This window comes from Cherax quadricarinatus, chromosome 43, assembly GCF_038502225.1.
Source record: "Cherax quadricarinatus isolate ZL_2023a chromosome 43, ASM3850222v1, whole genome shotgun sequence".
NCBI classification, from domain to species: Eukaryota; Metazoa; Arthropoda; class Malacostraca; order Decapoda; family Parastacidae; genus Cherax; species Cherax quadricarinatus.
This window is the reverse complement of record NC_091334.1, coordinates 15918199-15943521: the sequence shown is the minus strand read 5'-3', so window position 1 is coordinate 15943521 and position 25323 is coordinate 15918199. Positions and strand designations below refer to the sequence as shown.

Sequence of the window (25323 nt, the reverse complement as noted above, 5' to 3'; positions counted from 1 at the left end):
TATGCGGATTGTTCGCTATGCAAGGCGTTCGCTATGCGGGGGTCCACTGTATGTTAGTACCATTTATTGACAAGGGACCTTGCCTGTAAATGGTACTAGCATGTACATTTACAGGCAGGGTCCCTTATGTAACTGTATTTATGTAAATGCTTCAGTAAGTGTATTTTTGGAGGGTCTGAAACTGACTAATCTAATTTACATTATTCCTTGTGGGAACAAATTTGTTCGGTAACAGCACTCTAACAGCCTTCTAGAACAAATTAAGTTGGTAACTCGAGATACCACTGTATACACACACACACACACACACACACACACACACACACACACACACACACACACACACACTACAAATATTGCACTAGTGACAGAAAGCACCCACTGCATTTAGGGTGGGTGAGTACCATGTAGCCTCTGAGCCACTTATTCTTTTCACCTTGCATACCATTAGTCAGTCATCAACATACGCGAACTTAAACACATACTAGAGAGCAGGGAGAAAGCCTTCTGCTATACTATCCTAATTTCCTCCATCTAGACAGAATTAGAGATAGCTCAGCTACAGTTATTTCTCCTGGTAGATAGCCTCAATATGGACTGTGGTCTCCTGCTCTCTGCCTCTCATGTCCTCCAGTTATGTGGAATTTTTTAACGGTCACTGAACAAAACATTTCTCAAATACGGCTTACACTCCCCACACTTTGTCCCACAACATGTAAGCTTTCTTAAATATCCAGAAACTTCAAATAAAATTTATATACAAAACTTTAGTGTGACCTTTATGTGTTGAGGGGAAGGGGCAGGGGGTTCACGTGTATGAAATAATGAGCTTGTGACCTGCAATTTCAAATGACGGTGAAGCCAGTTTGTACACAACAAATACCACTGAGTTTGAGAGGATGATCACATGACCATCTAAAAAAATTTTAGCTACAAGCAACACAGTCTAAAATACATTCTTTACAATTATATAATTTGTATAGTAAAACTTTTTAATTTTTTTTTTTACACAAGCCACACAATCTTAGCAATATGATTATCAACTTTCCATATCCTGAAGTACATTCCTGTGCATTTTCTCCACCTTTCTAACAGTGCAAATATGAAAATCTCTCTGTACTTTAAACTTGGGACTTGCATCACTAACTTCCTTAAATGAACCATGGAGAGAAAAATACCAAGACTTTCAAACATACAAACCAAATCATTTTAAAGTCAACTTCTCAAATAATCTGGTGAACGCATGCAAAAAAACATTGTGGCTTTTCAAGGATTATGCTCTGCTAGTGTTAGTGAATTTACTATACAACTCTAAATTAAATGCGAGGCATATTCCTCCTCTCCTCCCCAGTGAAGTTCAGACTGGATTTCATATCACAGAATTAGCACCTAAACTAAAGGAAAGATGGAATTGCACAAACTTAAGAATAGTCTCAGAGGGTTCTGAAAGTCTAGGAGTCTCATTTGGGATGCAACTTCACAAAACATTAGGATCCTAAAATGAAGATACATGACAATATATACATCACAAAGATTTGGTTGATACAAACTCAAAACTGTTATCTGGATATTACTATGTACAAGGCATGTCAATTTTATATTCCAAAAGAAAGCCCATTGAACTATAGGCCTGACTTATGAACAAGCATTGTTAAAATACCAGAAGCCATTGAAAAAAACAAAACACCTGGAGCACAAAGTGCTAATAGTGAATTCAGTAATTGATCAGCAAGTTCCTACACTGTATCAAATCTATTAAACTATTATGATAGTCACAGAAATCAAAGGATATATGGCTGGGTAGACTGCATCTACTCAGATTTGAAAAAAAGTTTTAAAATAGTACTTTATTAAAGACATTTCTATAACTAAAAAAAAAAAAAAAAAAAAAAAAAAAAAAAAGACAGACAAACAAAAGCCTAAATCTGAAGCAAAACTTATTACATGGGCAGAAATTATCAGTATCTGCAGATTCTGAATCCTTAGGGGACTGCCAAGAAACGAACTTCCATGAATTTTGAGATTCAAGTGTACTGCACTTTAAAATTTCAAAAAAATGTAAATTCTAATTATGGTTTAGGGTTCACAATTTTCAGTTTAAGTTCACCTGAACATTAACCAATATTTACTTATTTTGTGACCTTCATATTAGTAACAAGACCCTTAAAGACAATATGAATCTCAGAATTTTAATTAAACAAAACTAATGGCATTACAGAATATAAAAAGACATATACACAGTATATAAATTATCAGACTAACAACATTTACATAGTACAGTATATAAATGTGTGTATTTTACACTTCAAGCATTCCTTAGCAATGATACACCAATATTACAATGTGTATTGTCTATATTACAATACACAGTGTAATATTGTAATATTGCAGTTTTGTAACTGTAATGTAAGCGCGCCTCAGGCAAGACAGTGATGGAGCGAATGATGGTGAAAGTTTTTTTCTTTTTTGGGCCACCCTATCTTGGTGGGAAACGGCAAATGTGTTAATAAAAAAAAATACAATGTATGAAATAAAAAGTATTTTTTTAGTGATTATACAAATCCTAATGTATTCTACATTCACACACTGTATTATATTCAAATGTATAGAATTTAAGTTATAATAAGTGTGCAAGCATTGTTACAAATATCAATTTACAATAGCTATGCATACACAGTATTTTGCCCTCTATATTTTTCTTTATAAAACTAGTCTAGGAGCAGGTCAGAGGGGACAGTGACCCCCAGGACTGGTCAGCAGGGATGGGAAGCAGGCATCATCAGAGCCATTAACACGTACGTAACAAGTCCTTCGAATTCTTTTGAGTCAGGAAACACAAACCTATATCAAACTCTTAAGAAAATGTGAGTGTGTGTGAGTCTGAATGTTTATGTGTAGGGGGGAGGGGGACTGAGAATATATATTTATATATCAATCCATAGGACATGGTTGCCTCTGCCCATCCATACTGTATATACAAATAGATCTACATATGGAGATGTGGATAAACTTCTATGCCCTGCTAAAAACTGTAAAGAGAGATACAAGGCAATGAACTTTTGAGAGATACACCATTTTAATTTTGGCAGTAACTAACTGTCATCAAAGACACATCAATAACCACGGTATACACCTCAATAATCAGCTTTGATAATTAATGTTGGACAAATTTTGTTAACAGACAGACAGACACACAATTTTGCTGCAGCACACCATGCTTTCAGTAAAAGGGGCGATGTGACTAAGTCACTCACACTAGTTTTTATGTCCTCACTAATAATTCTGCAATTTATTCTATTGAGTAATGAGAAAAACAAAACTGGGTATTGCTATTCAGCTTGCTAAAATAAGAATCTTCCAATGTTATAACCATGAGATTATTCAATGAAAGACTATATTAAACTACTATATACAGAGAAGCTGCCCTGCCTCGGTGAGAGATGACCAATGTGTTAAAAAAAAATTACAGAAAAGCCCAAGATCTTCATTTTTTTTCTTGCCATTCAACAGCTACACTGACAGATCCTAATGTACTATATTACAGTACTCCAAAAATTCATTCTATTTTATTTGCTCAAATAAAATTGAATTCTCAAAATTTCCTTGTAAACCTGTTTAATGCATTTAATATTTCAATTCTAATATTCTAACAACAGTTGGAAGAGAAATTCCCATTTCACAATTCCATAATGTTCATTTCTTTCTCCTGTTCATGCTAGACTTGTAGCAGGATGTGCCATTTCTCCTACCATTATAAAATATGTATATTTCAATGCAGCATTGCCTGTAAATCTCCATACAACATGGGTATATACAGTACCTATAATATTTAATGGACAAGGTAACCTTTAATATATCACCAATATGATTGTTGTATACAAGCAGTCATCTCCACATGCTCTTGGGTCAGCAACCAGGTTGTGACTGGTAGATAGGCTTGATCTTCTACATCTTAGGTTGAATGACACGCGGGATTACTGCTTTGTAAAACATAATACAATGCACATTCCCTTCTGCAAGTGTTGTCAAGATAATCTGTTCTAGCAGTTGATTCCATCTTACATGTGTACCGTCTCCTGTCTATGAAAAAGAAAATACAATAATTATATACTGCCTTGAACTCAGTTCAAGTCGTAATTAACGACTGTCAATGAATGTACATATAATGTATATATAATGCCTTGTTTATAAATTTTAATTTCCTTGTATGTAGCCCAATAAATATAAATAGTAGACAAAAATTACAAGTTTGTATACGGTGGAGAAAAACCCAAGAAGACTGATAAATTACATTTGAAAATTTGGTTAGTACATAAAGTAGAGATGGAGGAGAGAGGGAAGATTTGGACACTTGGAATCCTTCATTAATTAAAGTTGTACCACTGCATAACACTGCCACAATCTTTTAACAAGATACTGATTTTGAAAAATGAATAATTCTAAGTATCAAGCTCCTAATACATACCTTTGAACAGCGCTACAAAAATCGCCATCTATATCACACTACACATACTTCCCTTTATTATTATTATTATTACAACAATCAAAACTAAGCACTAAACCCACATCCCTCTATAACCAGACAAACTGTACCTAATCACTACCAGTTTCTCAAACTACTCATATTGTGCTGATGAATGCTCAACCACTTACTACTTTGAAATTAGGATGTCTGTTTTTCATTGTTTTAAATAGTACTAGATTGTAATACAGTACATCACAATGTAAATTGTTCCATTGTAACACCAAATTTCATTGTTTTAAATAGTACTAAACTGTAATACATCATATTGTAAATAGTTTTAAATTGTTACATTGTCATACTGTAATCTTTATTAACTAATTCAATAGTGCAATAAGTCTCTACTAGACTTATCAAAACCATGTAGTATTACCTGATGGAATATTCAATTCTCCTGTACTCGCTCTAACTCATCTAATGACCATATGATGTATGTATTATTGCCTTCCTAATCTTAAGTTAATCTTTAAGTTTACCGAAAATGCTCTGCATACAAAGAGACTTTTGGCATGTACACCCAACTATTATATTCCTCTGTACAACCATGTAATTTGTCAAAATAAACATCTTAATCTTAACTGTTTATTAACATCTATTCCTACATGTTTCTTTACCTACATTTCTATGTACATGTATAAGTTATTGCTGTTCCACAGAAAGACCACACAAAAGTCTACATCTATTTGCACTCGCTGCCATGTATCCATATCCCACCACCATGTACCAATCTATGGAATCATTATTATTATAATCAAAGAAAGTGCTAAACTGACAAGGGTTATGGCATCATATACCCACCTCTGCTGCCCTTTTCCCTGTCTCGTATTATCACAATAGCCCATGAAAAGTATACATACTACTCTCACATACATCCACTGCCACAAACCCACAGTATTCAATTAATAGCACAGTATCTATCCATTTATTACCTATCTTATCTATACACGTATGGTATATTCACACAAATATATTGGCGATTTGGGCATTTAGAGGGGATAAAGTGGTAAAGGATAACCAATTGGGTATGTTAATCTGGAGAGGAAGAAGAAAAAGGTTAGAGGTTATGTCAAGATGGGGATTGAAGGAGGGTATTAAGGGCTTGCACGTATTAGATCCAAGTGGAGACGAGTGGTTTCTATGGCTTGATGTGCTGTTGGAGTGTGATTAAGGTAATGTTTATTAATGGATTCAAGGGAAACTGGTTAGCTGGACAGGAGTCCTGGAAATGGGAAGAACACTGCCTGAACTCTGGAGGAGTGGGGATTTGGCAGTTCAGAGGGTTATTTGAATTGTGAAGTCCACACACTTCTGCCAAGTAATCTATTGGATGAATGATAAATGCATTTTTTTTTTATCACCCTATCTTGGAAAGACAATGGACAGTGCATAATAATTACAGCTGCCTCTACAATTGCAAATACAAAATTAAGTCAGGCCATTTTTAAGTTCGATGGGTTGCAAAAAGCACATCTAATACGTACATCATTTTAATCCGGTTAATAAACACAGCAAATAGCAGTTAATATCAATTATTAACCCTTTCAGGGTCTGTCCCGTAGATCTACGGCTTTACGTTCAGGGTCCAAACCGTAGATCTACGTCATGAGCTCAGCTCACTCTGATAAACTGTGAGTGGTACATTTGGGCCTAGATAGGAGAGAATACATCTATGTGGTATGTGTGCACCACATAAAACAGATCCTGCAGCACACTGTGTATAATGAGAGAAAAAAAACTAAAATCATGATTTTTCGATTAAAACAGCGACTTTGCAGTTTTTTTTCGAATGTTTTTTATAGTTGTATTTGCAATTTCTTGGTCTCATTTGATAGAATGGAAGACATATTACAGAAATAGAGATGATTTTGATTGGTTTTAGCACTGGAAATGGCTTGAAACTGAGCTCAAAGTAGCAGAAATGTTAAATTTTTGACGATATTCAAGAGTAAACAAACGACCTCACACGTCTAATACACGCCAGTTGGTGGGTCTAATATGCATTCACAAATATGGTGATGATATTTATACAATTATTACAGTATTGCATAACAGTAAATCTTCTATTTTTTGGTGTGAATAAAAATTCATTATGTGAATAAAAAATCAAAATGGAATTTATTTGTAAAGCCTCAAAATGTAACTAATGAACAGAGGAAATGTTAGTTTAGTTCCAGGAATACCTACATTGTTTATTCTGGACCCTATTTTGAAATTGGAATATTTTGAACTGTGTTAAATTGGCCAAATTAACAATTTCCGATCACTTTAATTTGTAGTTGAAACAGTTGACTTGGCGATTTCTTGTGCTCAATCGATAGAATAGAAGTAATACTAGTGAAATAGCTAAGAATTTGGTTGACTGGAATAATGTAATTGGCCTAAAATGGGAGTCAGAGTCAGCAAAATCGCCGATTCGTAAATATCGCTGACACATCAAAATTCGCGAGAGCATAATTTCGTCAATTTTCCATCAAATTTCGTACTTTTTGTTTTATTACCTTCACAAAAAGATTCTCTACCATTTCATAAGAAAAAATAAACTTTTTTTTTTTAAATTCTTGGACACTGGGGCACCACTTCAGATTTGGGCCTTGGACCCTGAAGGGGTTAAGTGTGGGAAAGATACCAATCAGAAAAAATTGATAATTTAATATATTTTTAAGGTTGCTCTTACAATAAAAGCATCGACAATTTAAATGAGCTAAATACGTTGTAAAAGTGAAACTCCGGACTATTAAAATCTTTTACACCAACATGATTAATGGATTTTTCTGTCTACTGGACAAAATTAGGAATTAAATTGCTCAATTATAAATAATTCCTAAGTCTTAATAGTTCCTAAATCTAATGTCCAGTGAGGTGTTGTGAAATAATTGTTAGGGTAAGCATAGGACACTGGTAAGCTTTTTTTCTTTTTTGATAAAGGTGAAGTATAAATGCAGTACAGTGGTCCCTCGATAATCGTAATTTTCGAAAACCATAACATTATTTTCGTCAAAACATTGGCTCACTAATCGTAGTTTGACTCGCGAATAGTCATTCGTCTGGGACGAGTACGCACAGCTCTGAGCCGTTCCCAGCCAGTGTGCCATTGTTTACCAGTGAGCGACGGTCCCCTCACTTGCTCATACGAAACATTTCATAATATTCCATTCATTTTAGTGCTTGCAACTACTAAATAAGCTACCATGGCTCCAAAGAAAGCTCCTAGTGCCAATCCTTTGGTAAAGAAGGTGAGAAATACGATTGAATTTAAGAAAAACATCATTGAACAATATGAAAGTGACGTACGTGTGGCCGAACTGGCCAGGATGTATAACAAACCCCATACAACCATAGCTTCCATCGTGGCCAAGAAAAAGGAAATCAAGGAAGCTGTTGTTGCAAAGGGGGTAAATATGCTGACAAAAATGAGATCACCAGTACTCGAAGATGTTGAGATATTATTGGTGTGGATAAACGAGAAACAATTAGCAGGAGATAGTCTTATGACGTCAATTATTTGTAAAAAGGCTAGGCAGTTGCACGACGATCTGGTAAAGAAATTGCCTGCAATGAGTACTGACATTTGTGAATTTAAGGCCAGCAAAGGTTGGTTTGAGAGATTTAAGAACTGTAGTGGCATACACAGTGTGGTAAGGCATGGTGAGGCTGCCGGTTCAGACAAAATTGCAGCTACAAAATTCGTAAATGAATTCAAGGAGTACATAGAGGCTGAAGGACTGAAACCTGAACAAGTGTTCAATTGTGATGAAACAGGCCTCTTTTGGAAGAAAATGCCAAAGAGGACCTACATTACTCAGGAGGAAAAGGGACTGCCAGGACACAAGCCTATGAAAGACAGGCTGACGCTAATGTTCTGTGCTAATGCTAGTGGGGATTTCAGAGTGAAGCCGTTACTAGTGTACCATTCTGAAAATCCCAGAGTGTTCAGGAAAAACAATGTTATGAAGAGTAAATTGTGTGTGTTTTGGAAATCTAATAGTAAGGCATGGGTCACGAGGGAAATTTTTGTAGAGTGGTTCAATGAAGTGTTTGGCCCTAGTGTGAAGAATTACCTCCTGGAAAAGAAATTGGATCTCAAGTGCCTCCTAGTAACGGACAATGCACCTGCTCATCCTCCAAACTTGGATGACCTAATTTTGGAGGAGTTTGGGTTCATCACAGTAAAGTTCTTGCTCCCGAATACCACTCCTCTCCTCCAGCCCATGGACCAGCAGGTTATTTCAAACTTAAAAAAACTCTACACCAAAGCAATGTTTCAAAGGTGCTTTAATGTGACCTCAGACACTCACTTGACCCTAAGAGATTTTTGGAAAGAACACTTCAGTATCCTCCATTGCATAAGCCTTATAGGTAAGGCTTGGGAGGGAGTGACTACCAGGACTTTGAACTCTGCTTGGAGAAAATTGTGGCCAGATTGTGTCCACAAGAGGGATTTTGAAGGGTTTGGGGCTGACCCTGATGAGCCTATGTCAGTTGTTAAATCTAATGTGGCATTGGGGAGTTCCATGGGGTTGGATGTGAGTTTGGAGGATGTGGAAGAGTTGGTGGAAAACCACAACAAAGAGCTCACCACTGAGGAGCTGCAAGAGCTTCAGCAGGAACAGGAAGAGATCGCAGCTCAGAATCTTGCTGCAGAGGACGACTACTCTCTCCCGTCTTCGCATTGGCCATACTCGTCTTACTCATGGATATCTCATGGAGAGGCGCCCTGCTCCTCCCTGTGAGAATTGCCAAGCTCCATTATCAGTCAGCCACATTCTGTTGGACTGCCCACTTTATCAGCGAGCACGCAGAATTTGCCTCCGTCGTCGTCTTCGCTCCGCTGCTCTTTCTTTACCTTCCCTTCTCGCTGATGGACCCACCTTTCATCCAGACTCTCTCATTGACTTTTTGACAACAACTGACTGACTTCACACTTCATTCTGATACCTTCAGCCCTTTCTACTTCTATCTCTTGCTACCCTCTACCACCGGGTACTATCCCCTGCCCCGCTGTTTTCTGTAACCTACTGATCATCCCTCCTCCCTTCTGCCATCCAATACCCTCGCTTCCTTCCCTACCCTGCAGTGCTGTATAGCCCTTGTGGCTTAGCGCTTCTGTTTGATTATAATAATGCAGAGGAGGAGGAAGAGAGATGGAAGAAGTTGCCTTCTTCAGAAATTAAGGAGATTTTTGAAATGTGGGGTAAGATGGAAAGATTTATGGAGAAACATCACCCTGACAAGGCTGTTGTAAGCCATGTTGGCAACATGTACAGTGACGAAGTCTTGGCACATTTTAGGGAAGTGTTAAAGAGACGCCAGAAACAGAGCTCTCTGGACAGTTTTTTTTGCGAGACAGGACTCCAGTGACTCAAGGTGGTTCTAGTGGCATTAAGAAACAGAAGAGAAGTTATTTTTTTTTTTATTATCACACCGGCCGATTCCCACCAAGGCAGGGTGGCCCGAAAAAGAAAAACTTTCACCATCATTCACTCCATCACTGTCTTGCCAGAAGGGTGCTTTACACTACAGTTTTTAAACTGCAACATTAACACCCCTCCTTCAGAGTGCAGGCACTGTACTTCCCATCTCCAGGACTCAAGTCCGGCCTGCCGGTTTCCCTGAATCCCTTCATAAATGTTACTTTGCTCACACTCCAACAGCACGTCAAGTATTAAAAACCATTTGTCTCCATTCACTCCTATCAAACACGCTCACGCATGCCTGCTGGAAGTCCAAGCCCCTCGCACACAAAACCTCCTTTACCCCCTCCCTCCAACCCTTCCTAGGCCGACCCCTACCCCGCCTTCCTTCCACTACAGACTGATACACTCTTGAAGTCATTCTGTTTCGCTCCATTCTCTCTACATGTCCGAACCACCTCAACAACCCTTCCTCAGCCCTCTGGACAACAGTTTTGGTAATCCCGCACCTCCTCCTAACTTCCAAACTACGAATTCTCTGCATTATATTCACACCACACATTGCCCTCAGACATGACATCTCCACTGCCTCCAGCCTTCTCCTCGCTGCAACATTCATCACCCACGCTTCACACCCATATAAGAGCGTTGGTAAAACTATACTCTCATACATTCCCCTCTTTGCCTCCAAGGACAAAGTTCTTTGTCTCCACAGACTCCTAAGTGCACCACTCACTCTTTTTCCCTCATCAATTCTATGATTCACCTCATCTTTCATAGACCCATCTGCTGACACGTCCACTCCCAAATATCTGAATACGTTCACCTCCTCCATACTCTCTCCCTCCAATCTGATATTCAATCTTTCATCACCTAATCTTTTTGTTATCCTCATAACCTTACTCTTTCCTGTATTCACCTTTAATTTTCTTCTTTTGCACACCCTACCAAATTCATCCACCAATCTCTGCAACTTCTCTTCAGAATCTCCCAAGAGCACAGTGTCATCAGCAAAGAGCAGCTGTGACAACTCCCACTTTGTGTGTGATTCTTTATCTTTTAACTCCACGCCTCTTGCCAAGACCCTCGCATTTACTTCTCTTACAACCCCATCTATAAATATATTAAACAACCACGGTGACATCACACATCCTTGTCTAAGGCCTACTTTTACTGGGAAAAAATTTCCCTCTTTCCTACATACTCTAACTTGAGCCTCACTATCCTCGTAAAAACTCTTCACTGCTTTCAGTAACCTACCTCCTACACCATACACTTGCAACATCTGCCACATTGCCCCCCTATCCACCCTGTCATACGCCTTTTCCAAATCCATAAATGCCACAAAGACCTCTTTAGCCTTATCTAAATACTGTTCACTTATATGTTTCACTGTAAACACCTGGTCCACACACCCCCTACCTTTCCTAAAGCCTCCTTGTTCATCTGCTATCCTATTCTCCGTCTTACTCTTAATTCTTTCAATTATAACTCTACCATACACTTTACCAGGTACACTCAACAGACTTATCCCCCTATAATTTTTGCACTCTCTTTTATCCCCTTTGCCTTTATACAAAGGAACTATGCATGCTCTCTGCCAATCCCTAGGTACCTTACCTTCTTCCATACATTTATTAAATAATTGCACCAACCACTCCAAAACTATATCCCCACCTGCTTTTAACATTTCTATCTTTATCCCATCAATCCCGGCTGCCTTACCCCCTTTCATTTTACCTACTGCCTCACGAACTTCCCCCACACTCACAACTGGCTCTTCCTCACTCCTACAAGATGTTATTCCTCCTTGCCCTATACACGAAATCACAGCTTCCCTATCTTCATCAACATTTAACAATTCCTCAAAATATTCCTTCCATCTTCCCAATACCTCTAACTCTCCATTTAATAACTCTCCTCTCCTATTTTTAACTGACAAATCCATTTGTTCTCTAGGCTTTCTTAACTTGTTAATCTCACTCCAAAACTTTTTCTTATTTTCAACAAAATTTGTTGATAACATCTCACCCACTCTCTCATTTGCTCTCTTTTTACATTGCTTCACCACTCTCTTAACTTCTCTCTTTTTCTCCATATACTCTTCCCTCCTTGCATCACTTCTACTTTGTAAAAACTTCTCATATGCTAACTTTTTCTCCCTTACTACTCTCTTTACATCATCATTCCACCAATCGCTCCTCTTCCCTCCTGCACCCACTTTCCTGTAACCACAAACTTCTGCTGAACACTCTAACACTACATTTTTAAACCTACCCCATACCTCTTCGACCCCATTGCCTATGCTCTCATTAGCCCATCTATCCTCCAATAGCTGTTTATATCTTACCCTAACTGCCTCCTCTTTTAGTTTATAAACCTTCACCTCTCTCTTCCCTGATGCTTCTATTCTCCTTGTATCCCATCTACCTTTTACTCTCAGTGTAGCTACAACTAGAAAGTGATCTGATATATCTGTGGCCCCTCTATAAACATGTACATCCTGAAGTCTACTCAACAGTCTTTTATCTACCAATACATAATCCAACAAACTACTGTCATTTCGCCCTACATCATATCGTGTATACTTATTTATCCTCTTTTTCTTAAAATATGTATTACCTATAACTAAACCCCTTTCTATACAAAGTTCAATCAAAGGGCTCCCATTATCATTTACACCTGGCACCCCAAACTTACCTACCACACCCTCTCTAAAAGTTTCTCCTACTTTAGCATTCAAGTCCCCTACCACAATTACTCTCTCACTTGGTTCAAAGGCTCCTATACATTCACTTAACATCTCCCAAAATCTCTCTCTCTCCTCTGCATTCCTCTCTTCTCCAGGTGCATACACGCTTATTATGACCCACTTCTCGCATCCAACCTTTACTTTAATCCACATAATTCTTGAATTTACACATTCATATTCTCTTTTCTCCTTCCATAACTGATCATTTAACATTACTGCTACCCCTTCCTTTGCTCTAACTCTCTCAGATACTCCAGATTTAATCCCATTTATTTCCCCCCACTGAAACTCTCCTACCCCCTTCAGCTTTGTTTCGCTTAGGGCCAGGACATCCAACTTCTTTTCATTCATAACATCAGCAATCATCTGTTTCTTGTCATCCGCACTACATCCACGCACATTTAAGCAACCCAGTTTTATAAAGTTTTTCTTCTTCTCTTTTTTAGTAATTGTATACAGGAGAAGGGGTTACTAGCCCATTGCTCCCGGCATTTTAGTCGCCTCATACGACACGCATGGCTTACGGAGGAAAGATTCTTTTCCACTTCCCCATGGACAATAGAAGAAATAAAAAAGAACAAGAGCTATTTAGAAAAAGGAGAAAAACCTAGATGTATGTATATATATATATGCATGTGCGTGTCTGTGAAGTGTGACCAAAGTGTAAGTAGGAGTAGCAAGATATCCCTGTTATCTTAGCGTGTTTATGAGACAGAAAAAGAAACCAGCAATCCTACCATCATGCAAAACAGTTACAGGTTTTTGTTTCACAGTCATCTGGCAGGACGGTAGTACTTCCCTGGGTGGTTGCTGTCTACCAACCTACTACCCCAGAAAAGTAACCCCAGAAAAGCACTTGGTACCTGAAGTGTTGATGGAAGGGGAATACCCTTCCAAAGAGTAACTAATGCAATCTCTCTCCTCCTCCAGTCTTCCATACACTAAGAAGAATACCTATAAAGGTAAGTGTTATGCTGTTAATGTTTCATTCATCATGTGCCATTGTATTGTTCATGTACTACATCTGTATTTCATGTAAACATTTTTTTGTTTTAATACCTCTGGGTGTCAGGAACAGATTAATTGTATTTACATTATTTCTTATGGGGAAAATTGATTCGAATATCGTAAATTTCAATAATAGTCACACTTCCAGGAATGGATTAATTACGAAAAACGAGGGACCACTGTATTAATATTTATTTTGAGTGATACATTGATTAAAGTGAAAATCAAATGGTCACAGTGATAGCTGTGATTAAAGTGAAAAGTAAGGGGTCATACAGCATCTGGGAGGCATTCAGGTTCTATTCTAGGAAGGGAATGATAGGCCACTTCCCTAGATCAAGAGTCTTCCCCTCACTGGCATCTATGTATCTCTCTCAAGGGGATACATTTAACAAACATTATTATAATCAAAAAGAAGCGCTAAGCCACAAGGGCTATACAGCGCTGCAGGGTAGGAAAGGAAGCGAGGGTATTGGGCGGCAGAAGGGGGGAGGGGCGATCAGTAGGTTACAGAAAACAGCGGGGCAGGGGATAGTGCAGGGTAGAGAGTAGCAAGAGTGAGGTAGAAAGGGTTGAAGTTATCATCAGAGTTTGTGAAGTAAGTCAGTTGTTGTCAAAAAGTCAATGAGAGAGTCCAGATGAAAGGTGGGTCCATCAGCGAGAAGGGAAGGTAAAGAGAGCAGCGGAGCAAAGACGACGGAGGTAAATTCTGCGTGCTCATTGATAAAGTGGGCAGTAACAGAATGTGGCTGACCGATAATGGAACCTGACAATTCTCACAGAGAGGAGCAGGGCACCTCTCCACGAGATATCCATGAGTAAGACGAGTATGGCCAATGCAGAGACGAGAGCGAGCATTTAACAAACAAATAGTAGAGATGAAAAAAATTCAACTTGCCATTTCAAATAGTTCAACGGAATTATTCTTACTTTTTGAGCAAAATAATCATTAACCTTGCTGCAAATTTCTAGCTCAGCTGAAGATTTTACAATACTATCTTTCTTGACCTTGAAAATATCTGAAGAAAGTTTTACTTAGCTTTAAGGCAGAAAACCTAAGCTCTATGTAGTCAAGTCACTGCTGAAACCATTTATATGTATTCAAAAGGCTATCTACTTCACTGCAAGCCTTTATAAAGTTATTTAGCTTAAAAAAATATTCCTGTATAGATTTATGGTTGATTTATGTTGTCATGTAAAATGAGTTGTGATTTAAGTGACTAAAAAAAATCTAAGATAGTTAAAAATTAAACTTCAGGTACTGAAAAGCAAATGAGACTATGGGGAATTATCATTATTATAATCAAAACCAAGCACTAAACCCACTAGGGTCACTTTACAGGGAAATCTTTATTACAAAATTTTGTCCAGGACTAAGACTATAAATTATATAAAATTACACATACTACATCTTTTAAGGCAAATGAGCACCCTGAAGTCAGCCTCTGGAAAGATCAAAAGAGGTAACAAGTGAGGTTTGTGTTGTAAGGTGATAAAGTGGAACCCCGAATATCAGCCATAATCCGTTCCAGGTCAGCCTAAATTCAAAAAGGCCTAAATTTGAAGCAATATTTTCCATAAGAATTAATGTAAATACAGTGGACCCCCGGTTAACGATATTTTTTCACTCCAGAAGTATGTTCAGGTGCCAGTACTTACCGAATTTGTTCCCATAAGGAATATTGTGAAGTAGATTAGTCCATTTCAGACCCCCAAACATACACGTACAAACGCACTTACATAAATACACTTACATAATTGGTCGCATTCGGAGGTGATCATTATGCGGGGGTCCACTGTACAATTAATCCGTTCCAGACACCCAAAAATATTAACAAAAAATACATTTTTTTAAAGATTAATTATAGTTTTGCATACACAAAACAATGAGAACTAAATAAAATAAATGAACATTTAACCCGTAAACGGTCCAAGCAGATCTACGTTCACATGCGTAGTGCTCCAAAAGTAGATCTAAGTTTTTTTTTAAATATTTTCAAATATAACAAAAAAAAAAAGTAGATCAAAGTTTTTTTTACACATTTTCAAATGTACAAAAAAAAAAGATCTACTTTTTTTATATACTTTCAAATGTTGAAAAAACGTATATACAGTGGACCCCGAGTTTCGTGATTAATCCGTTCCAGAGAGCCCGCCGAAGGTCGAAATTCACAAAACTCAAAACCATTTTCACCATACGAAATAATGGAAATAAAATTAGTCCATTCCAGACACCCAAAAATATTAAAATAAAATATTTTTTTCAAATTAAATAAAGATTTACATAATGAAAACAATCAGAAATCAAGTACACATGCATTTAAAATAAATAATAATAACATTACACTTACTTTTACTGAAGACTTCTGGGTGGATGGAAGATGGGAGGAGGTGATAGGAGGAAGGTGTCCACTATTGTTTGGAAGGAGAAGCTCCTTCCATTAGGACTTTAGGTAGCAAGTCCTTATCTGGGGTTACTTCCCTTCTTCTTTTAATGCCACTGGGAACAACTTGAGAGTCACTGGACCCCTGGCGCACAAAATATCTATCCAGAGAGGTCTTTTTCTGGCGTTTAAGATTTCCCTGAAGTGGGACACAACACTGTCATTGTACATGTTGCAGATACGGCTTGTTTCAGCTTGGTCAGGGTGATACTTTTCAACAAAACTTTGCAACTCATTCCACGTTCCATACATGTCCTTAATCACTGAAGAAGGCACCTCATCCACTCCCTCTTCCTCCTCCTCTAAAGCAAGTTCCTTGGCTGTGGTCTGATGCTGTTCCAGTTGAAGCTCTTGCAGTTCGTCAGTGGTTAGTTCTTCCCTGTGGTCCTCCACCAACTCTTCCACATCCCCGTTACTCACTTTATTTACCATAGGGCTTGCACTAGCTTTCCTTGGGTCCATGATGACTTATTTAGCAGTTGCAAGCACAAAAAACAATGGATTATGAAATGTATTGTATGAACTCGCGGGGTGATGGTCAAGTGTTGGTAAACAATGGCACACTGAGCGTGAATGGCATGAGAGACTGGCTTTGTGTGCGCGGTGACGGGCGGACGGGTACCGGATGGTCACCGAAACAAGTTTTTTCACGAAACTTGAGGCCAAATTTTTCCAGAAAACTCACCGAAGGTCGAATTTCGCGAAAGTCGAGGCTGCCGAAACTCGGGGGTCCACTGTATACGTTTGGACCGTTTATGGGTGAAATCACTATTACATACCTTTATTGAAGGCTCTTATTGGCTTATGGAAGACAGAGAGGAGGAGAGGGAGGACTGATTATTGTTTGGAAGGGGAGTCCCCCTCCATAAGGACTTCAGGTATCAAAGCCCTCTCTGGGGTTACTTCCCTCCCTGCCTGCTACACTCCCTGCCTGCTTTCCACACCCTGTTCCCTTGCTACACTCCCTGCATGCCTGCTACACTCCCTGTCTCCCTTCCACACTCCCTGGTTACCTGCTACACTCCCTGCCTCTCTCCACATCTTCCATTGTTTGTGATCTCTTTTTCATTAACATGTTTACCCCTTTTGCCACATCAGCTTCCTTCATTTCTTTCTTTGCCAGGATAGAAGTGATTGTTGATTTGTTTTTGCCATACATCCTGGCAAGCTGGAGGACACGCACACCACTCGTTTTTCTACAATTTCTTTCTTCAATTCTATCATGTTTCTCACTTTCTTTGCCAAAGGGCTGGCACTAGGAACTTTCTTTGGGCCCATGGTGGCTTATTTCACAGTCACACTTAATAAACACAAAAACCAATGTATTTTAAGGAAATGTTTGGATGAATGCGCAGAGTATATGCTTATTCTCCGAAAGACACAGGGAGACTGACTTGCCTACGCTCGGCGTCCCGGCAGGAGGCGAGTTGATGCATCTAATACTGCTGATTTGTGAGGCACCAGCTGAAATACGAAGCAAAATTTCAGCCCAAAAACGATTTGGCCAATAAACCCAGCGGTTGATATTCGGGGTTCCACTGTACTTCTGTTGTATACCTGAAGCCTTGTCCTGGATATAAAGTCTTCATTAAATATATCCAAGCAGACTGCCAATTCTCACTATCTTTCAGTTTATGCCATGGTTCAGTTGTCACTACCTGTCGATCTATGCCATCAATAAACACTGGTTCAACTCTCACTACCTGTTGGGTTATGTCATTGATAAGCACTGGTTTTAAGTGCAAGCTATGTAAACTTTTCTAAGCCCACAATGATGGGGCAGGTAAAAACACACACAATCTTAATTTCAACATGTGTTAAGTAAAGACATATATGCAACTAATGCAACATATTATTATGGCAATGTTTTGCTCTCCAAAAATTTTGTCAAGGTGTTACTGCTTGACAAAGCTCCTGGAGACTGAAACATTACCACAATAAAAGGTATTAGTTGCACATGTGTCCTTTTACCTAACACAGCTGGCAATTCTACCAAAATTATTTGAATTCAAATTCACAAAAATTTTATTAACTTGGTTAAGAATATGTCATGTTTCTGAGATGCTGCCAGCAACAATTCCTAGATGGTTGTAGTGAGGGAGGGACAACCAGGAGGATGCTCTCTGCTTTCCCTGCACAAATCTAGCAAAAGGATTCTTTCTCAATGATAAAATATTTCCGAGGCAAAATTCCAGCATCAGAATCCTTTATGGTTTATTACAATGATCTCATTTTTTTTTTTAACTTTACTGTTTTCTCACCAACACGGGGTGACCCAAAGAAAACACATTCACCATCATTCATTCAATCACTGTAAAAATTATAAAATGAAGGTTGGTTGTAATGAAGAAAAATTTCCAGCAATTATTTCTTGAAACCAAACATTATTATTCAATATAGTGCTCAATTTTCTTCACTCTAAACAGACAAGAGGTGTACTCCTTTCCAAGCTGAGGCAAGCAATCTCCAGTCTCCAAGGAATCATGTAAATATGAGAGGATGAGGGTAGGGAAGGAAAGGGATGATAAATCAATGTAAACTGTAGAAACAGCATTTCAAGTATACAAATTTAAATAGAAATATATATCAAAAAATGTCACAAATTCATAAAATTGAAGTAATTGATTAGCAGCATGCAGATTGCAAAAGGCCTGGAAGCTTGGAGATTGTCGATACAAAAAGCAACAATGAAATTTCTGAAAAAAAAAATGAAATTGTGCTGCAGAGCAAAATCAGTGTGCATTCTTTAGACAATGTGTACTAAAAGTTGCCTAGACCTCTCATTAAAGTGTATAATTTATGTGCATGATCAGATAACATACAAATGACTGCTGCTCTTTTTTTAATGAAGAAAAAAAAAAGAGAAACCATCACCAAGCCTCAGCCAGAAAAGAATGCTGTTTGTGAGATGGCAGGTATTGTAGAAAGCCACTGTGCAAGGCAAACAGTTTAATATAGACAATGGTTCACTCTAGATAACTTCATCAAACTGCCCAGGGCAAAGTCATCTATAAAAAAAAATTTGCACTGCACTACGTGTCTTTGGACCAGAGAAGGTTCCAGGTAAAAAATGGCATGTGATACCAACAAGAAAAAAATGCAAACAAATGGACATTGGAAACCTTTCAATCCTGGGGCGTTGATTACTCCCAGGACTGAAATGTTCATAATAAAATGTCCAAGTGTTTACATTTTGTATATTGCCAGAGAAAGTTCCTATTTCAGGTATTAAACTGCCACCATACGCCTTACCTTTCAATTATTAGGAGAGTCCAATTTATTTTTACATGCTATCTACCAATGGTCATTAATAATTATATTCAAGGGAAGCACTACACCCACAGGGGTCATACAGCGCCTGGAGAATGGAAGGTAACCAGGTTTGATCCAAGGAAGCAGAGGGTAGCTCCATTTCACTGTATCAAGAGCCCTTGACTAGCATTAAGACATCCCCCTTGAAGTTATCAATCAAGGTTTACCAGATACTACAAGAAGGGAAACCAAATCAAACATACCTGAAGGTGTGGAGAAACACTAGGGAAGGTGGTGTAGCAGCTAGATGCTCACAACGAAGTGAAGAACAAAGCAGGGTGACTTGTTATGCACGATTGCTGCAATTTTCCAGGACCCACTGACCACAATGCCTCCCAGAGCAACAGCCTTAATTACCAAATTATGTGCAAACTCATCCAGAGGTAAAAGCTTGTTAGGTTCAATTATTAAGAATCACAACTAAGCATTAAAGCCATAAGGATCATACAGCTATCAGGGTCAAAAATGCATTTAATGAGCATAATTAGAATGGTCTTTTTGGGGATCCTGGATAATAACATTTCATGCTATTACTCTACCATTTCTTAATTCCAGAACATGGTGAATTTTATGTAACAGTGCACTTTTTAGAAGACATTTTAGTGAAAAACTGTACCCAAGTATCTTTATAGCATTTTCATACATATGTTGAGGTTTCTAAAGAATGCCAATGAATTGCAACTCTCACCATTCACATGATGATATCTTGAAGGGTATTTTTTTTTCTCTGATATTTTATGCAAACGAATCCAAAGCTACTGATTTATTTATGAAGTGAAAGCAATATTTATTAGTGATACACAAAGCCATAAGCCTGAAGAATACATCAAGCACTGCATATAATCTGAAATAAAGCACATTTAATCTTGATAAAAACGATTTCCTATAAAGACATTCTTGAATTACAGCACACACACACAGTTCAAGATAAAAATTATTCTTGCTTCATTTGAAATACAACCTACTGGCATTGGTTCCAAGTTCAGGACACAGAGGGTACTAAGCTCATATGAGAGTTACATTACCAGCATTTCTACTTAAGAATAAGTCTATGACAACCCTGAACCTATTACACTATAGGAAAAGTTTTTTTTTGCACTGTCACAAATTTGTAAGTTGCAGATCACTATTCATGATTATTTTCTTGGTACACCTTTTATAGACCTCATTCCTCAATGTGGATCATCATAACTTTGGCATCTAAAAGTCAGGTACCCTTGTAGTCTAATAATTACATTATAGTTTTATACAAGAAATATCTAAGGTGTGTAAACAGGCTGTCCAGTCACCTAGTTTATTGGAAAGGCATTAAAGCACCACAGTACAACCTTAAATAATACATAGTTTGTGCAGGAGTTACCAGTTTAAGTCAAAGCAAGAGCACAACATACATGTAAACACAATCAATAACAAAGAGTGACCAAAACTTTGAAGAAACATGCCATCATGTATGATAAAAAAAAACCTAGTGCCTCCCTCAATGCCTTTATACAATATATTCCAAGAATATAATTCTTCTTCCAACACACCTGCCATATCCCACCGAGGCGGGGTGGCCCAAAAGGAAAAACAAAAATTTCTCCTTTTAAATTTAGTAATATATACAGGAGAAGGGGTTACTAGCCCCTTGCTCCCAGCATTTTAGTCGAAAAATATCATTATTATTAGTGACATGGAGGAGCGCTAAACCTGTAAGGGTCATACAGCGCCTGTCCAGAAATACAACTATGCCTACATCTGTAATAATTTATCAATGTTAATCTGATGCTCACAAGGTTGAACTTTAATACTGCAAGTATTAAAAGGAGGTTACTGAAAAAAAAAAATGAATGGTAAACAATGCAAAACTTAACTTTTGAGACCGTCAGTCCTCCTACACAACTAATGTATTTAACCTACTCATTCAAATTCTTCACATTTTTCCACAGCCTCTTTAATTATTTAGTTGTCTTGTCTCCACAGCAGAGGCATACAACAGGAACTCTTTACCATCAATGTGTCACCATAAACATTGTCAATAAAAATACATTAAAATTTCTTTGAAAGCCAAGAATTTCTTGGTATTAGGCATTAAACTATATAAATTCCTTGACACTGCAAATGACATTAGGATATTGTGTATTTTTCATTTGCAATGTAATAAATTTAATTCTCACTGCACATAACACGAGACACGAACATTGTCCCTAGCGGTTCAGATAAAATGCAACAAAATAAACAACAAAAGCCTTGATTACCTATAACTTGCTAACTCTTGGTACAACAAAGATACAGTACATTGGCTTCTTTCCTTTGCTATGTCATGGGAGGAAATGCTGCACCATTTGTGTGGAAAAACGTTACCACAAACTTAATAACCTGGGTTGAGTGATGACCATTATTTTCTCTAGCCATGAAACACTGAAGTGCTAGGGGGACTAATATTCTACACATATCAACCATGCAAATTTTCATCCCATGTTTAGGAGCAAACACAGATAATCGATTTTCCAACATTGTTGCGAGAAGATTACGCTGAATTTTCAAAGCATCCGATATGCATGATTTTTATGGTCCCTAACACTTGCACATTCATTTTCTTCAATAGCTGTTCCGGTGCCTTGCACGAAAAAGACCACTGGATAACAATAAATGCTGAACAAGTGATTGCCGGATAGTCGATGATCTATTATACAGTATTTCCCCCAATTTAACAAATTCTGAGCCACTCTGAAACCACTAACACAAACATTCCTATGCACACTGAAGGTTACCTTGCAATATCACCTGTGGTGCAAAGCAGCATAACTTATTCTCCTAAAAAATTTCTCAAATGGCTAACTTTATTCCACCCACACCTATTAAAAACTATTTTGCAAGCAGTGCAATAAATGTTAAGCAAATAATATACCTAGCCTCATATTGAAAAATAAATGCCTCTATATACTTTTTTTAATCAATCTTCAAGAACATTATTTATTAATTCTGTAAAAGATATTCAAGGCACAAAATTGAATAAAAGTGTACCATTAATAAAAAAAAATATGCTGCCTTGAAAACTATGTTTAAAATTCTGCCAATATAAAAAAATAGAAAATGAGAACACAATTAACAATAGCATAAGCAGACAGGAAGGAAAAACCCCTAATATATGCAGGCAAAACCTTTTATTAAATTTTGTCCAGGACTGGACTTTAATCAAGAAGATAAAAGCCACATATATACTGCCTTATGAGGCAAACGAGCATCCTGAGGTCAGGATCAGGAAAGGTCGCATGAGGTAATGGAGACAAAGAGAGGTCAAACAATTTGCATTTTAACCCTTTCACTGTTGGTCCCGTAATATTATGGCTTCCAAGCCAGTGTCAGTCCCATAATACCATGCAAAAAATTCTAGTAGCTTCAGGTCTGGTGGGAGAAAGCTGGTAGGCCTACATATGACAGAATGGGTCTGTGTACTCAGTGTGCGCAATATGAAAAAAATCTGGAAAGCCACAGTGCACTGTGGGAGTGCCAATTCAGTACACCTTGTTCACCATGCATAGCGGTAAGGAATACCTCACTCCCCGGCGAATATGGGACTCTCCTCTTCCCAAGTGATAGTTCTAACACAGATGGAAGTGTCAGTGAAGATGAATTTCATGGGTTTGAGGAGTTTGTGACCAAAAGCAATGCCCAGGATACCAGATACTGATAGTGAAAAGGGAAGAGAGCATGGGTGATGGGGAAGGCAGCGTGGATGGTGGGGGAAGATGGTGTGGGCGGGGAAAACAGCATGGGTGGTTGGGAAGACCAAGTTTATTCAGGTATACACGAATAGTTACATAATCGTACATAGCATACATTTGTGTATATCATACATTTGTGTATATTTTATGGTAGTAAAATGTAGTAACTACGTATATTTTATGCATTGATGACATGCCTAACTTTTTCTTAATTTTTTCGGTTGCAAATATAAAGACAATCAATATCTTTAACGAAAAAATCTGCATATAGGTGGACCCATGTACTTCAAACCAGTGATGTTCAAGGGTCAATTGTAAAATATAAATAACGGGACTCATCAGTGTATTCATTCCCTTGTTCAGTTTGACACAGTCGTAAAAATAAACACTGGATTCTTCCAGAATCTTTGGTATAATCTTCGGTACAACTGTAGTACTGTTCCATATTTCATGAAGCGAGAATGAAGGAGTCTGCAGGTCATGTCCTGTCTTACTCATTTAAATCTTGGTACTTCCCCCACGTAGAAACCTGTAAATTCCTGCAGCAGTGGTACTCGCGAGTCTACAAGATCTGGTGAAGTCCCTGATGCTTTTGCTGATTATGAGAGATACGAGCACATTGGCTTCAATAGAGATGGTAGTGATTCAGACGGCTTCAAGCCAACTTCATGAAATTTCTCTAAGCCACTCGACAAACAACCGCCACAAGAAACTCCTTATTTCCAGACGAACTAAAGTTCTTTACTGCATGGTGTATGCCCACTCGACAAATGCCGCAAATCCAGGCGAGGACAAGATGATCAATGTTGGCAACATCACATGGCCAAGATATTTTGATAACAAAAAAGGCACAATACCGTGACTGGAACGATACACAAATAACCCGCACATAAAAGAGAAGCTTACGACGACGTTTTGGTCTGACTTGGACCATTGACAAAGTCACACTAACCAGAAGTGGAGCAGGACGGCTATATATAGGCAGGAGGAGGAGGAGGAGGAGGAGGAGGAGGAGGAGGAAGTAGTAATAGTAGTAGTAGTAATAGTAGTAGTAGTAATAGTAGTAGTAGTAATAATAGTAGTAGTAATAATAGTAGTAGTAATAATAGTAGTAGTAATAATAGTAGTAGTAATAATAGTAGTAGTAATAATAGTAGTAGTAATAATAGTAGTAGTAATAATAGTAGTAGTAATAATAGTAGTAGTAGTAGTAGTAGTAGTAGTAGTAGTAGTAGTAGTAGTAGTAGTAGTAGTAGTAGTAGTAGTAGTAGTAGTAGTAGTAGTAGTAGTAGTAGTAGTAGTAGTAGTAGTAGTAGTAGTAGTAGTAGTAGTAGTAGTAGTAGTAGTAGTAGTAGTAGTAGTAGTAGTAGTAGTAGTAGTAGTAGTAGTAGTAGTAGTAGTAGTAGTAGTAGTAGTAGTAGTAGTAGTAGTAGTAGTAGTAGTAGTAGTAGTAGTAGTAGTAGTAGTAGTAGTAGTAGTAGTAGTAGTAGTAGTAGTAGTAGTAGTAGTAGTAGTAGTAGTAGAAGTAGTAGTAGTAGTAGTAGTAGTAGTAGTAGTAGTAGTAGTAGTAGTAGTAGTAGTAGTAGTAGTAGTAGTAGTAGTAGTAGTAGTACAAGAATGGTATATAATACAGACAAGATGAAATTAAGACACGTGCGCAACACCCGGGCATCCCTATCATAGACGTTTCGCCATCCAGCCACCCACTGGATGGCGAAACGTCCACAACAAAGACAACCAGACGCCGCACTGGCTGGCTGGATGGCGAAACATCTATGATAGGGATGCCCGGGTGTTGCGCATGTGTCTTAATTTCATCTTGTCGGTATTATATACCATTCTTGTACTACTACTACTACCACCACCACCTCTTCCTGCCTATATATAGCCGTCCTACTCCACTTCTGGTTAGTGTGACTTTGTCAATGGTCCAAGTCGGACCGAAACGTTATCATAAGCTTCTCTCTTTTATGTGCGGGTTATTTGTGTATTTTGATGATGCTTTCATCATTGTCCCTGCTCTATAATCTTCAATTCAAGGACACACACAACTCAGAACCCAACACACAGTTTACTCTAGAAGAAGAAAATGAAGACTTTACCCTTTCTTGATGCCAACAAGGAAGGAAACATTCAAGCAGAGGACTTATAGAAAATTCATCAAGAT

The 25323-nt window shown here is 38.0% G+C and overlaps 1 protein-coding gene across 2 annotated transcripts in view; it reads right to left on the bottom strand.

The window, feature by feature from the left end:
• Positions 1-2530: 2530 nt before the first annotated feature.
• LOC128694289 (threonine-rich protein-like) overlaps positions 2531-25323 on the bottom strand; it is a 65394-nt gene continuing 42601 nt past the window's right edge. For both annotated transcript variants that reach the window (XM_070093611.1, XM_070093610.1), the window contains one exon: positions 2531-4080. In XM_070093611.1, the coding sequence (XP_069949712.1) occupies positions 4059-4080 (22 nt within the window). In that variant the 3' untranslated portion in view covers positions 2531-4058. The remainder of the gene's footprint in view (positions 4081-25323) is intronic.